This window comes from Rhizophagus irregularis, chromosome 26 (genome assembly GCF_026210795.1).
Source record: "Rhizophagus irregularis chromosome 26, complete sequence".
NCBI lineage: Eukaryota > Fungi > Glomeromycota > Glomeromycetes > Glomerales > Glomeraceae > Rhizophagus > Rhizophagus irregularis.
Window position 1 is genome coordinate 2,917,254 of NC_089454.1, and position 16,010 is coordinate 2,933,263.

At 32.7% G+C, this 16,010-nt stretch overlaps 6 protein-coding genes across 6 annotated transcripts; all 6 read right to left on the reverse strand.

Moving 5' to 3' along the window:
- Window positions 1-7,621: 7,621 nt before the first annotated feature.
- On the reverse strand, window positions 7,622-8,508 carry OCT59_017809 (uncharacterized protein; the record flags this gene model as incomplete). Its single annotated transcript, XM_066137731.1, has 2 exons — window positions 7,622-8,398; window positions 8,473-8,508. The coding sequence occupies 2 exons, from the start codon at window positions 8,506-8,508 to the stop codon at window positions 7,622-7,624; spliced, it is 813 nt and encodes a 270-aa protein (XP_066004279.1).
- Window positions 8,509-10,149: 1,641 nt separating this feature from the next.
- Window positions 10,150-11,119, reverse strand: OCT59_017810 (uncharacterized protein; the record flags this gene model as incomplete). Its single annotated transcript, XM_066137732.1, has 2 exons — window positions 10,150-10,327; window positions 10,383-11,119. 2 exons carry the CDS (start codon window positions 11,117-11,119, stop codon window positions 10,150-10,152), a joined length of 915 nt encoding a protein of 304 aa, XP_066004280.1.
- A 318-nt stretch (window positions 11,120-11,437) lies between these two features.
- OCT59_017811 (uncharacterized protein) lies at window positions 11,438-11,782 on the reverse strand (the record flags this gene model as incomplete). The annotated part of the gene is made up of 1 exon (XM_066137733.1): window positions 11,438-11,782. The coding sequence occupies one exon, from the start codon at window positions 11,780-11,782 to the stop codon at window positions 11,438-11,440; it is 345 nt and encodes a 114-aa protein (XP_066004281.1).
- A 109-nt stretch (window positions 11,783-11,891) lies between these two features.
- On the reverse strand, window positions 11,892-12,362 carry OCT59_017812 (uncharacterized protein; the record flags this gene model as incomplete). Its single annotated transcript, XM_066137734.1, has 1 exon — window positions 11,892-12,362. The coding sequence occupies one exon, from the start codon at window positions 12,360-12,362 to the stop codon at window positions 11,892-11,894; it is 471 nt and encodes a 156-aa protein (XP_066004282.1).
- An 82-nt stretch (window positions 12,363-12,444) lies between these two features.
- OCT59_017813 (uncharacterized protein) lies at window positions 12,445-12,936 on the reverse strand (the record flags this gene model as incomplete). Its single annotated transcript, XM_066137735.1, has 1 exon — window positions 12,445-12,936. The coding sequence occupies one exon, from the start codon at window positions 12,934-12,936 to the stop codon at window positions 12,445-12,447; it is 492 nt and encodes a 163-aa protein (XP_066004283.1).
- Window positions 12,937-13,167: 231 nt separating this feature from the next.
- Window positions 13,168-15,055, reverse strand: OCT59_017814 (uncharacterized protein; the record flags this gene model as incomplete). The annotated part of the gene is made up of 2 exons (XM_066137736.1): window positions 13,168-14,869; window positions 14,973-15,055. 2 exons carry the CDS (start codon window positions 15,053-15,055, stop codon window positions 13,168-13,170), a joined length of 1,785 nt encoding a protein of 594 aa, XP_066004284.1.
- Between the last annotated feature and the right edge of the window lie 955 nt (window positions 15,056-16,010).

The window sequence follows — 16,010 nt, forward strand, 5'->3', positions numbered from 1 at the left end:
AGGTGTAGGAATTATCGTTAGCAATAAATACGATATTTTTGTTCATAAAGCGGTTGGTCATAAAGGCCGTGTTATATATCTAGACTTAAATTTTAGTCAAAAGAAAAATGTTAGGTTAATTCAGGTGTACATTAACGCTAATAAAAAAGAAAGAACACAAATTGAGGAGCTATATCAATATATCGAAAATACTATCGATGATGCGAAAAACAAGAATATGGAAATAATCATTATGGGTGATTTCAATATTAATTATAGAAAATATTTGATGGCATTTGTTAATAATAGATGGTATTTCAAATTGTTCAAAATGCTAGAAAACAGACACCTCTTAGATACAATTCCAATATTTAACGAAGATGACGAAAATATATATACTTATATTCCGCCTAATGATTCTAATGAAAAATCAAGAATAGATTATACTTGGGCTTCATTACCAATACTTGCCAAAGTTTAAATAGTACTGTAATAGAAAATGATCATTTTACAACTGATCATAATACTGTCACTTTATCGCTTGATACACAATTATTTATAGGAAAAACATTACCTAAGATTAACAAAAGTAAAAAGAAAATAACTCGTACTGTGTTTTTATACGATGAAATGGATCAGGAAGATGATGAATTTACATGGAATAATTTCCGTGCTGGTTTGGATCATGAAATCGAAAGACTCAAACTAAAGGATCGATCGATCACGAAAAGAAAACATGTTGATCATGTGTGGGATTCTCTTAGACAACTTATCATGAAATCTGCTAATGAAAATATAAAAAACAAAAAAGTTATAAAACAGAAAATCAAATGTGCTCCTGAAAAAAAGTTGTCCGTTTACTTTGACTTAAGATATATTATTAATCGTATTCAAGAAATCCGCTCATGTATCACAGGATTAAGAAACTATCCAAATCAGGAAATGATCGACAAATGGATTAATTATCAAAACACGATAATTAAACTAAAAGACAAGTACGAATTAGTTACTTCTGATACTAGTTTTAATTTCTTAAATAATGATCAGTTCCATAGTTATCTTGACGAACTTAATGAAATTAGAAAACAATTGAGAATTGTTTTTAAACTTGAACTTAACATTATGGAACAAGAACAAATTATCTCTAACATCAAAAAGCGATGTGATAATTATAAAGATGATCAAGGAAGAATGATTCAATCTATTACAGAAAAAGAAATGGTTTCTATTTCAATTGAAAAAATTTATAAGAAAGATCATAATGGTAATGAAGTTTTAATTACAGATGAAAATCAGGTGATGGAAGAAACAAATCGTCATTTTCAAACAGTAGCGGGCTCTGTTAATAGAAAGAAACCAATACAAGGCAGATGGAAAGAACAATATAAACCACAGCCTCATATTAACGAAAATATATATTCTGGTATTATGGACGCTCCATCTTATGATGAATGGTTAGATATTATTCGACAACTATCTAATGGAAAAGCGACAGGACCTTCAGGCGTGTCGAATGAAATGTTGAAACATCTAAGTGATGATTGTAATCATATTTTATATTATTTAATTTATAAGATTATAGAATTGGGATATTTACCAAAACAATGGAAAGAAGCGACGGTCTTTCCTATTGCTAAACCTAAACCCTTTAATTGTGAATTATCAAACTCTCGCCCTATTACTCTTTTAGAAACCACTCGAAAAGCACTCATTTCTTTGCTAAATCGTCGTTTAGCAATTATTTTGAAAGATAATAACGTATTAAAGGCAAACCAATTCGCGGGTCTGCCTAAACAATCAACATTTGAACCGATAAGGATTATGAACGAAGTTATTCAAGATTCAATCGATAATAATAATGAATTATGGATACTCTCTCAGGATATGGGAAAGGCCTATGATCGTGTGAACATCTTTCAACTCAAAAAAGCGATGGATAGAATTAAAATTCCTAACGATTTTTCATCCCTCATTTTAGAACTTTTTAAAGATAGAAAAAATCAAGTAATCACTGCGTATGGAAAAACTACACCTTATGATGTTCTTACAGGAATCGATCAAGGAGAAGTTATTTCACCGTTGCTTTGGTGTATTTATTACGATCCTCTTTTAGCAGAAATTGATAAACAACAATTGGGATATAATATTTCTTGTATATCAAAATCAGTTGTTCAAGAAGAAGGTGTTCTTAATCAACAAAATGTTTCCATTATGGCGTATATGGATGATACTCAATGGATTACTGATGAAAAATCAAAATTGGAAAAAATGTTATACATCGCTGATACATTTTATCGTCTTAACGATATTCAAATTAACAAAGAAAAGTCTGAGCTTATGATGCGGTCTACAACTGAGAAGCGTAAATATTCTCATAATTACAATGATAAAATTTCAATCAAATTTGGTCGTGAAGAAATTAATATTAAAGCCAAACATCCACACGAACCTATGCGTATCCTGGGAGTATATTTCAATATTGAACATGATGGAAATTATTTGATGTTCAAGATCAAGAATGAAATAGACCATTTAGTTAATCTTATGTATAAAAAGAAGATTACTGATAAACATATTTTATATATATTTAATAGAATTATCATCCCTCGAGTTGAATACTGGTCACAAGTTATGGCTTTATCAAAAACACAAACAGAATCTTTAATTATTCCTTTTAGAAGGATGTTTAAAAACAAATTAAAATTCGCTCGTTCAGCGCCTAACGCTATACTCAATAATCCTTATATATATGGATATAGAGATTTTTACGACAATCAACTTCAAGCCAAAATTACGGATTTTTGTATTCAACTTAACGACAATGGTCTCTTAGGAAAAGTTACTGAAATTCGTTTAAAATCCTTACAGGATCAATTATGGACATCGCGCCCATTAATAGAAAAACTTCCTTATAATCGTGTTCCGCACACACAAAAAAATAATTATATTCTTAATATGCTTTTATTATGCTATGATAATAATATTTCGTTAGAATATTTAGATGATAATATTTTTCCATCAATTAAAGGAGGTAAAATTCCTTTGGAAGACGTGGTAGATAATGCATATTATTCTAAACATAGGAAGAGACTTCGTGAAAAGAATATCTTATTTTTAGATCAAATTATTTCAGGTGATAAATTTCGTTTATTGTTATGGAAAGAAATACTTATTAAGGCTTATATTCCTATTTTTTCACAACGGAAAGAAACTAAATGGTATTCAGATATTAGAAATTTAATTACTTCAGATGGTGTTCATTTGAATCATAATATAACACAATTATTTGGCGCTCGTATTGATAATGTGGAAGAGACTCGATCATATGATGTTACTAAAAAAAATAGATCTTTAGTTGCATGTTATAATTCACAATTTAACTCTGTAGTCATTGGAAAGATTCAAGGAATAGATGAAACAAAACGACCTGTTATTAAACATTTTCATATTGATATGTCTCGATGTACCGATACACATACTTATATATATCAATGTATGGAATATGGATGTGCTGCTAATGCATCATTATCAACTCGATCACCTTGTACGTTTTCTGCTGACTGGGAATGTTTAGTACCATTATTAACAGATTCTCAATTTGCACCTAGTCAACTTACAAACTTAATAGAATTTAATATTTTTGACATTTTTGATTTTGCAAAAAAGAAATATGATATTATAAATCAAGCGTTAACGCAAAATCACGTGATTTCTCCTTCTTCACAATTACAAGATAATATAATTTTAGATTTATTAGATTCTTCAATTTCAAGAAATGACTTGTTAACTATACAACGAACATTAGCTCCTTTTGACAATAACAATTATTATATTTTTGAATTTTACACTGATGGATCTTTAATCGAATTAGGTACTGAGCAGTGTAGTATCAGTTGCGTCTTCGCTCAGATTAGTGATTTGTTTGATATACCTCATGTCGAATTTTATTCTACTATTGATAAATGGCCTTCTGCATATAGAGGAGAATTGTTAGCTGTTCTTTTAGCATTAAGCGTTGTTCCAAAAAATAGTAAAGTTAGAATTAACACAGACTCGCTTAACGTGATTACTCAATTTGAAAAATTGAAGAAGTCAAGATTTTCTCAAACCTCACGTGAATACTTTAAGGCTAATAATAATTTCTTATGGGCTATTTTATGTAGAATCATATTAACATTGAACTTGCATGTGGAAATGTTTAAGGTTGTTGCTCATGGTGATGATATGGGTAATAATTATGTAGATAATTTGGCGAAAATTGCACATACTGATCAAGATCGCTATATAGTTTTACGACAGAACGCTTGTATGATGAAAGTTCTTCCTTGTTGGAATGGAATTATTATTGAAAATAAGCTGCGCTCATTTTTGAAAAATATATGCAACTACAAAGGTTTAGAAAAATTTATTAATTTGAATAGAAATTCTAAATATCGCACGCTAGAAGTCGACTGGACATCCACATTTAGTTGTTTAAATTGTGACATAAATAACAATGAAACTTCTGTTTCTTCTTCTAAAACGAAAGCTCAAAAAGTTCACTTGTTAATTGAAGAAATTCCTACAATTGAACAGATGAAGAAATCATTGTTTGACTTATATGATGGTTGGATGTGCCCTATATGTGGTCTACAAGACGAAACCTTTAATCATGTCTGGACGTGTAGTGGTCATTATGATATTATTAACAACATTCGAGATAAGACTATTAATCATCTCTTAACTTGGATATTAGAATATAATGATAATATACAAGATTTTAATGCTCTTATGGCACTTGATATATGGGATATATCTTATGATCCTAACGTGTTTACTTTTATTGACTTGATTAAAGGTATTATACCTATGTCGCTTTCAGAATTATTGAATTCCTGGACTACAAAGAAAAATGTTGTTGATGTTTTGGTTCAAATGAGACAGTTTATTTTTAATGCTATATTCGAAGAAGTTTGGATTCCAAGGTGTTCGCATTTGAAGGAATTTGAACATTCTATAGGATTAACTAAAAAGAAAAAATTAGAATTCAAAAGCGTTCGTTCATTACCTAGTAATAATAGTAGTTATACTAATAATATTCATTATGATTCTTTAGATAGTGTTAGGAATTACATTTATTTTGGTAAAAATATAATAGAATTTTATACTAATCTTACTTCGTAGCGCCATCATAGATTTTAGTAGTTTGATTTATATAATTTTATAGGGTCAATTTTACTTTCTTCTGCAGGGCGGGCTTCAACTTACCAAGTTTCGGCTAGTGTATGGGAGGTAGTGGGTTAATTAAAGAAATGGTTTTTAGGTGTAGTTGGTTATATCTTTAATAGTTTCGTATTTAATTGCCCCACCGTCGAAGTAGATTCTTCTGATAGTTTAGTTCTTTTTTTTATTTTACTTCTTCATTTCTGATATGTTTATAAAATTTGTATTCGCTAACTATTACTGTTCAATAAAAATAAAAATAAAAATGTACATCATTACACGCATGCACAACAGAAGTACAATGGATAATCAGTCTCACAGTGAAATGCATTTGTGCTTCCTACATCGCTCTTGTGACAATCATATTGCATGTAGTACATGTTACGGCTGTTACGCCTAGTAAGCTAAATGTATCATGTATAATAAAATAAATTTGGTGATAGGTTATTTCTTTTTTTATTTTCATTTTGTTCTTTCATATTTACTATATGTATCGTTACGTGCATATACACACAAATCATTTAAATAAATTAAGTGTAACAATCAAAATAAAGTTTGTCATGGCAATGATTTCTTTTTCATTTTCCAAACATTACAGTATATATGATAGAAAGTAATTTATATTCCGCAGGAAGCCAAGAAAAATATCAAATGACTTTTCAGTTGCAGTGAAAATTGGTCAGAACTTTTATTGAAAAAAAGTAAATTTAGCTTATACCGATATTGTATAACGAACGTGATACTGTAATTTTTTATTACGATCAAAATATACATGCAAATGGTTCGACAACCTGCATTTGGCGATACAATTATGCTATCAACTAAGGAAAATATATACTCAAATCGTATTAATTTCAAAAAGACCATATACTGCACGCTTGTTATAGAAAAGCATGATTTTGTTATTAGACAGGTCAAATTTGTATTAAAATTTTTGCGACTATTCTAAATTTCTTTGTGTAATTTTTAAATCTGAGTACACTAAATAAATAAATTAAAAAATTGAATAACATTATGACTGACCACACCGAAAAATGATTTTTAAATTTGTCAATAATTAACAAACATCGAGTGCGATATATATGAATACAAAAATATTTTCATGTTTTATTCGAAAGTTATTTTATATTTGTGATTGATATTTTTCAAATTGTATAAATTGTATGCATTCCTGAAAGATTATTATATGTATTTTGTAATATTGTATACCTATTCAAATAAACGAAATATTTGTTAAACTACTCACCACTCTAAAACGACAATGTTTAATTTTGGTTTAGAATGAAATTCAGTTAATTCTATTAATACGGTTATAATGAATTTTAAACCAATAAGTGACTAATTTTCAAATTTCAACGTAAATAAAATGATGGTAAAACCGGATTTAATAAAAGAAAACCTGATAAACTCTGGATTAAACTTATATTAATACTTACTTTCCAAATATAGCTGTAAATGGTTTTCTTTTTTTTAAAAAAAAAGTAGTCTAAATTAATTAAGTTATTTTACATGTCAAAGTTTTATCATGGTAATCGTTTAAAAAAGAATAAGTATCAATATAAACCTACGTAAACCTATATAAACCGGTTCTTATGATGATAGCGTGGGAATTTTTTTAAAAAACACTAGCAATCACCCGTTGCTTTGCACCGGGACCAATAAGTTTGTTTAAATAGAAAATTTAGTATTATAATGTAATACTAAGTAAATTAAAGATTTTTTTGTTTATAATTAGGAATTTAATTAGGTCTTTCGGTTCTTCTTTGTAACTACTAAGGTATGTTTTTTATTTTTTTGTTTTTGTCTATTCATTACATGTAATTTCCGTTCCCTACTAACTTTATTTCTTCTTTTTAATTTTATGGGTTTGGTTTTTACTTGGTCTCCCTTTATCTCATTTTCGTCCCTTCTCCACTTTTTTGTTTTCTTTTTGTCTCTTCATCTCTTTTGCTCTTTTTATTCTTCCCTTACTTCATTTTTTCCGTTGTTTTTTATTTCCTCTATGTTCCTTTCGTCTTTTACACAAACCTTCGTTTCTTTCATTTTTATTCCATGCCTACTTCATCTTTTTTGTTCCTTTACACTATCTTTTGTTATTTTCATTTTTTTTCCATTCCCACTTCTCTTTACACTACCCTTTGTTCCTTTCATTTTTTTATTCCCCTTTTGCTCTATTTCGTCCCCCTCCATTCTTTCATTTTTTTTTTCATTCCCACTTGATCTTTTCGTTCCTTTTGTTTCTTTCACTCCCTCTTTCCCTTTTACTCTCCTTATTTTTTCGTTAAGGCCGGGCAAAAAAAAAATTTAGATTCTCGTGACCCGGCCGGGTCTGTTTTACAAAAATTCAAGATTTTTTTTTTATAGTAAAATTTTTTATCACGTGACTTTATATAATGAAATTATTAATTGTTTTATTATATAAAATTTTAATTTCAACATATTATTTTCGTGATCTTTTTGATACTTGAAACTTGGTATTCTTACCACGTTTTTTTTTACTTGAAACTGTTGTATGACACTCATCACAATAATAATAAAATCCTTCATTTAAATTGGGTCTATCAGATTCGTCGCATTCATCTTCTGGTACTTTTCCACACTGAAAACAAATTTCTTCAAATAAACCACTTGAATAATAAGAAATTTCTGTTGGATTATTACATATTAACATATCATCAACTTTTACTTTTTTAAAAATTTCTCCTACATAATCATGTTCACTATTCTCATCACCATTAATATTTGATTCATTTTGTTCCACATTTTCCACTAAAGCTTCAAAAGAATCACCACATGTATATTGAATGGTATCCAGATATCTTTCCAAAATGGATACTTCAAAGGGAGATAACTTGCTTTTGCTATATAATACACGCCATTTGTTGCATTCACAACATTCAATTACTATTCCAACATTCCTTACAAATTGAGCAGTAGGACCAAATTCTATATGAGCTCTCTTCTTTTTTTGTTGTTGATTTAATAAAGATGGTCTATATTGCTCTGTTGTAATTGTACCATATACATCCTCAAATTGTTTATAATTAGTTTTGTCAGCTATTGGAACTGGGTCGGGTAATGAATGAACTTGTGAAAAATCAAGTTCATCACTTCTTATTGGCTTACAAATATTACAATCAATTGCCCCACACTTTTTTATTTGAAAAAAATAATGACGTGACTTGCAACAGTGGTCATAAAATTCTTGTAATTTAGCCTATTAAAATAAAAATTAATTATTAATTTTTAGTAATTATTTTAATAAATAAATATTAAATAAAATCTACTTACTTTATCCTTAATATCCTTTTTTGTTCTATCATCCATATTTAATGAATCTTCAATTTCTAATAAAGATTCCCATAAATCTTTAATTTCTTCTTCTGTTGCTGATTTATAAGTTATAAATGGCTCATCTTTTAGTGATAATCGTTTAAAGATACCTTCCATTAAGTTAATTGGTGCCTGTAAACTATTTATTAATTCATTTTTCAATTGTGGTTCATCCTTTGAATATGTGCGAATTTCCTCCATAGAATTGCATTTTTTCATTAAATTTTCTAAATCATTACTCAATTTATCACGCATTAAACCAATACTTTGCATACCAAGATTCAATATTGACATTATACGTTCAACTGGATTCTTCCAAGAATGACCTGGTGGAGTTCTAACAGCAATTAACAAATCTAAATCTAACTTCAAAAATAATGCTATTAATGCTAATTGAACACGAACATAAGTAACTTGATGATCAGGTCCTCCATCAGTATAAAGTAATAAATAAGGCTTATTTTCATTTGTATTATTTAATATTTTATATAATTCTGTCATATGGCGTAATGAATCTGATGGTTGAAATATAGGATCTTTTAAACTAATATATACTTGTCCATGATAAAATGACTCTTCAATTGTAGCAGGAATTTCACATAACATTGTTACACTTGGAATGATACCACACTTTGTAAAATCATGATCTGTGACTTTAAAAGCCTTATTTTTTGATACTATTACTTGTCGCCCTCTTTCAACAGCTGCAACTGGATATCCTGGTTCACCTACTTTACATCTATGTTTATCATCCATAAAAATTAACCATGAATTCATACGTAAAAGTATTGCCATTTCCTTTTGATAACGAAACAAAGCACTAGCATAATGTAAATCTTCATGATTACAACGTAATTGCCTTGCTTGCACCATAAATTTAATTGGGAGTTTACCAGTAAATTGCACACTACTTTTATGTGTTGGATTTTTTGGCCAAAATTGTAGTCTAATCCATTGTACAGATGGAATTGGTATATTTGGAGGACAAATTTTAAGTACTTGATTTCGGAAATCACGAGTTGAAATTGCAACTGCAAGATGCTGAAATATATCATGTCTTCTATCATCAACAGCTAAAACAGATTCTTGAGCTATTCCTTCTAAATATTTGGATGAATATTCCCAAAATACATCATATTTAGGTAATCTACCTTCATTAATTTCACGAAAGTCCGTAATTAAATCAGGATCTCCTAATTCAAACATTACTTCTACACGATCATCTATATCTTGAGTTTCTGAATTAATTGAAGCTGCTGAATCTTGTAACCAAACAGAATAGATATAGCGCATTCTTGCTTTTTCTACTTTTCCAATATAAAGTTCAACTGTATCTAAAAATTCTTTTCTCATTGCTCTTGTATGATAAACTTGGAGTGTCTGTTTCAAATTATTTCTAATTGTATAATGTTTGTTAATCATATCCTGTTCATTAACATTAATACCAATACGCCAAACATAAACTGAATTTTTTATATTTCCATGATGATATGTGTATTTTCCTACTTTGAATGGGAAAGCCACCTTTAATTTTTCAACAAATCTAAATCTTTGCCTAATTAAAAATAAGAATTCATTTATTATTTATTAGTTTATCAGAAGTTATTTATATAGTAATGTATTATTGCTACCAACTTACTTTCGCAACACTGGACAAAATAGGTTAATATTAACAGGTTCCCAATATTCCAATTCCTCTAAAGTTTTCGTAAGAATACGAAACTCTTTAACTACTTCAGGTTTTCGCCATGTATTTTCATCCAAAATTTCTATATATCCGGCCTTTTCTTCATCAACTACAGGTGTTAAAGAACTTTGGTTTCTTGCAGTTATAACTCTTTGACTAATTAAGTATTCAGCATATATACTTTAAAAGATTATTTGCATAAAGCAGTAAAGGTTCTTTTAGCCAAGCAAATTTGGGTTTTTCCATCCATGGTAATTCAATGTAATTCATCAAAATCTTATAATGACGTTGTAATTCTTCTGAATCAAATGATCTTCTTGAACTTTTGTATTTTTCAGGATGTGCTTGATCAAAAAAATTGGTAAATAAAGCTGGGATTTTAAATCTCTCATTGAATGTTTTATAAGAGCAAATATCAACGCACCAAATAGATTTTGCCAAATCAGTAACAAATTTTTTTCCAATATTATTTGCATTATCCTTTCCTATCCAACCCCCTCCATTACTTCTAATCAATTCATTTAAATCTATGCGTAATTGTTCCCAAAAATTTTTTGCCGGTAATTTAAATTCTGGAAGATAATTATGCATTGATGCAGATCTCATTAATTCGAATGCATTGATTGTATTCATAGATGGTATTTCATTAGAATCATTTAGTAATTTAAATGTTACATATTTTCCGCACTGATTTACAGTCTCCCACGCATTGCATTCCAATCCTATTTTTTCTGTTTCACCTATTTTCGTATGACTAAAATATGCTACACAATTTTTCTCCCATAGTTCCGGATTTAATTTGTCAACAACTACATCTTTAAAAAATTCTTGTATGTTCATATCTTTATTAACGGGAAGTCCTTCCCACTCAAATACTGTTTTAGAATTAAACACGACATGTACAATTATTATCGGCATATTTTTTTATGAAAAAGAGATCTACAGATCGATAAAGGTCGATTTATCAAGTTTAATTTATTTATATATTACAAAGTTACACAAAATATAATAAACATTACATATAAAAAATTTTTACATGTATAAAAAAAAAAACCGGCCGGCCGGGTCAATTTTAAAATTTTATGTCACGAGAATCTAATTTTTTTTTTTGCCCGGCCTAACACAGGGTAATTCCTACGAAAGTCGAGTACAAAATGCTTACTCCTGTTGAGTCCATTCATACTACTCCCAGTCCCCAAGGATCACCTCCCCATCTTTGTTCACTTAATGCATACTCTATGGTTTCCCTCTCTTGGGGTCCACGACCATCCCATTCCTAAGCATTTTCTCCATAATATAAAGCTGATCCTCGGTGAGGCGGTCTATCCATCTTTTATAGAAGTCGTTTACATCTTCAAACGTTATCCAGTCAATTTCCCTCTTTATATAATGCTTTCCGAGAGCTCGGATTTCACAGTACACATCTCCGATCGTAGTGGCATAATTTTTCCACCTCTTATATGCCTCTCGACGAACTTCCTGCCACCACACTCTATCTACCTTACTCGCTGCAATAAGGTCAGTATCCGGGATCTTTGTGACAATGCGTTCGACTATTTCTACTGGTAACCGGTCCAACATGATGTTATGTTACTTATACTATAGCTATCTTCAATTACTGTATGCCCTTTACACATGGATAAAAAATATAGACTAAATTCGTACAGGATCGTAGGACCACAGGAGCCGCTTATGCAAGAAGTTCTGTTAAGGTTTTCTCAGCCTCGTTTTTAGTAATAGCTCGCTTTGGGGGACCGGTTGATGAGTCCTTAGTCGCATTATAATACAATTCGAAGAGGGCCTCAAGCTTATCTAGGAGAGCTTGTTTATTCTTGTATGATTCGCGGATTTTTGCTATCTTAGCAGTATATGCCGCATTATCTGGGAAGAGTTTTCTGGCCACGAACTTCACATATGATACAGGAGAATTTGCCGTCTGGATTCGCTTGATATACTTCACGTGGTCCTGGACGAGGTAACTGGTTTTGCTAAACCCAGATACTAATGCGACTACTATAGTATCTTTTAATGCGCAGATAATCTTGGGGACAGTTTCGTCAGAGATAACATTAGGCTGAATGCGCGATGCCTCGTAAATAACCTCCTCACTAGTGCTGTCAGTGCTGTTAACAATGCTTGTGAATTCGGTATATGTTGACATGATTCTTTGTACTTTGTAAAAAATATAAATCTTCAGTTACCTGTTCATTCGAATGAGAAAAAATAAATATGAACCTCGGGGTTTACACTTGGGATACTGCGAGGCAGTAGAAGTGTCGCTCGGCCTTTTGTATCAATGGAGAGCCTGGTCTATATAACCAGGGGATAGCGACTTTCTGGATGATCCTAGCCGCTTTATTGTTCCTTCTTTCTATATATCTCCTAAAGGCTTTCTGGATCATTTCAGCATGATGAGTATAATAGTCGAAATTAAAATGCTTTGGGCAACTATATAAATGTAGTCGTACCGCTTGATCCATGGAAGCGTCGGCTTTCCATCCGCGATCAATAAAAGATTTACAGTAGGTACAGTACCACCTATTTGGTAGTCGTGATACTATTTTCCTAATGTGCACAATATAAGCATATACAGCTTGACGAGACCTTGGATAAGGTGGCCGCTTATAACCTATTCTACTACAAGTATCATAATATTGCACAGCATTCTGAATGCGCCTAGCCCACGTGTGGAAACTTTCGTCGTCTTGTCTACCTAATCCGTCAGTGTTTTGCATTTGGGTATCTCGTAAGATTATATATCCCATAGGTTTATTCAATTATGCCATCACGGTATGTCGGTAAAAAATAAACCTACCAGTTCTTAGCAATCATGTCCAGATAACCTTGTTCGCATTTTTCACATGGCAGTATCCCGCGGTTTCAAACTTGAAAGTCTTTAAAGTCGTATCTGCATTCTCTGAACAAGTGAAAAGTGCGGGGCTATCTGGCTGCTCTTCTAAAATAAATCAGTCTGTATGGATACGTCGTACTTTATCCTTGTATGGTTGAATTGCCTCAGATGTGATTTTGCGACCACGTGCTAATAAGAATGGGGCGATCCTGGGATACTCACCTTTGAAGGGATTACCCGGGTTTGTAAACTGGAATCGCCACTGGTCAGATCCTACTGGTATGATAGAGTCGAGTGTATGGCCCTCTGGAAATGTAAACGGGTCTGTTTGATCTGTGGTGAGTGTCTTGTAATTACGCTTCCTCTGGCATAATGCTCCCCATAATGTGTTGAGAACTCGCTTTGCCACACGGCCAGCTACGCCACCCTGGTTTTTAATTTTGAAGAGGAAGTGTACATACTCACCGAATATTACAGTTCCAGGGATTCTCGCTTCTCTATCATATATCAATGCATTTGGCTTCCCATTCTGTATTAACTGTATATTGAGACCAAGTTTTTTTGCTCGTTGTAAGTCGATGAATGTATAGATTCCCCTTTTATTCTGTCGGAAGAGAATATTATTCCCACTTACCTTGGCACGGAATAATCCATACAAGGCATAACCCCTGTGGTCAACAAAGTCATTAAGTGTCTGGAATTTACCCCGTCTGATTGGAAAGTTTGCATTCGATTGTTGAATACTCGGGTATAAACTTGTTGCGTCGTACTGTCTTCCATAGCCCTTCCACTCGTTATCTGCCCAGATTAATCCTCCCATCATTGCATCACTTAACCACTCTGCTTCTATCGGGTCAAGAGGATCATTGGCTGGAATCCCTACACTTAATCGTTCGAATAACCAGAGAGCCGTTCTTTTGTAAGACCAGTTATGGTATGATAAGTTGATTCCTAAACTGAACTTCTTTGTAGTTTGTAAGAAGACATCCCGCTCCTCGTGGATTCTCTGATATGCTTCTTCAAGAGTTTCATATATTCCCGTTTTACAGTTTTTCTCAACAGAGATAAAGGAACTCTTGGAATTCTTAGTTTTTTGAAACTGCGCAATTGTACAAGACTTAACCGTTTTGCCGTTGTATATTGTGACTACATTATTGGTCCCATCTTCATGGTATACGATGGGTAAATTACGCTTTCTATCTATTTTACTGGGGTGGAGTCTTCCGGGATTTAACGCGAGGGAGTAATGGCCTTCTGCTAGGATGAGTGTTACACATCTATCGGACTTACTCTTAGAGATTCGGGTAATGTCCCCCACAATATTAATTGCGAGACTTCCTGCGAGTTGTTCAACCTTGTTCATGCATAAAACTGGGATGGGAGCATCGCGATTGAGACCTAATGCCTTTTTGATATACTCGGGCTTTTCGATTGACTTTGGCATTTTAGAGAATGTGCCGTAAATATTTTTTAGGCATTCATACAGGCAATCATTTAGCTCCCCATTGCATCCTCCTGCGGCCGGTGGACTATCTCTTGCATAAATTATGAATCGTTCAAAATAATCAGGGTCTGCGTCATCCGGTAGTTGTGCTTCATCATAATGGTCTAATAGTGAAAAGAGGCTGGCTGGTTGGTTTCCTGATGTCCATCCACCGGGTTTCCAGTTTTCATAGGGAAGTAGGATCTGGAACTTTTTATCTGGAAATCGCGTCTGGAGAGTCTGACCGAGTCTGGCGATAGCTCCTCTGGAAAAGCGAGCACCGGAATACTGAAGTTCCTTGATGTCAGGTCGTGTTGGTAAAGTGCGGGCGATTCTTGAGTATTGCATTTTTATGTATATGATTTGTCTTCAACTATAAATAATATCTTTCTATATATATACGAAAAAAAAAAGAAATAATCTCAAATAGCGCTTACAATATGTCGTTGATAGCGCCCTCAGTATCCTCTTCGTCCCAGTCATCGATGATTCCATTGGCGGCCTCCCATTCACGTTCCATATCGGTTTTTGGACGTTCCTCGGAGATCTCTCACGCTTTACCCTTATCTGCCCTCATAGTTTCATAACCAGAGGGGGTGGGAATAATCTCGGCATTACGATTCTCCTTGTATATTCTTATTAAATCTGCGAGTTCTTTACGGCTAGGTGTTTTAGGTAAGTATCCATTATATTCGATCCAGTCCTTGAAGCGGTCTACTACTTCCTTAAGGTAGTACTGGTACTCGTCCTCAATACGCGTTGTGGGGCATTCCTCTACTTCAAACGCGAGTATTTCCCAGTCGTATTTATCTGACGTGTTTTGGTACTTGGCCCATAATTCCTTACCTGTATTGTAGAGATCATCGAATGCCTGGTCCTTTGAATTTTTAACCCATGGCTTGCGATCCCATCGATGTCTTTCTTGCCAAGCCCAGTGTGCTCGAGTACCTTCCTTTGGTTCAGGATCCCGGTCAACTTCTGGTTCTGTGTCGGGTTCTGGAATAAGTTGCTCTTCGGGAGCCGGTTCTGGGTCAGGCTTAGTGACAGATGCAGAATATTCTGCGGAAGACTCGGGTTGTTGTTCAGGAGTTGGGTTCACGGTTATAGAATCTGAGTCTGATAACAAGTCATCTAAGATGTCGTAGTCATCATCTGGTTCAGGGGTGGGTTCTTCTTGGTCAGGTTCCTCGTCAGATAGATAACAATCTGAGAAGCTATCTATAGGTTCATTGGTGTCTAACTCATTAGTATCTTCATCGGGATCCGGTTGTTCTTCCCTTAACTCTTGTGGACGTTCTTTTAAGTGATCAGGCTTGGGTGGAAGCGGTGGAGGAGTCTTGCGAATTACAGGTGCGGGTTTTTCCTCGACAGGTTCGGGTTTTTCCTCAGCGGGTTCGGGTTTTTTCTCAGCGGGTTTCTCTTGTACGTCTTGTGAATTGTTAGCTGGATTATATATATTTGCCAAGAACTTCTCC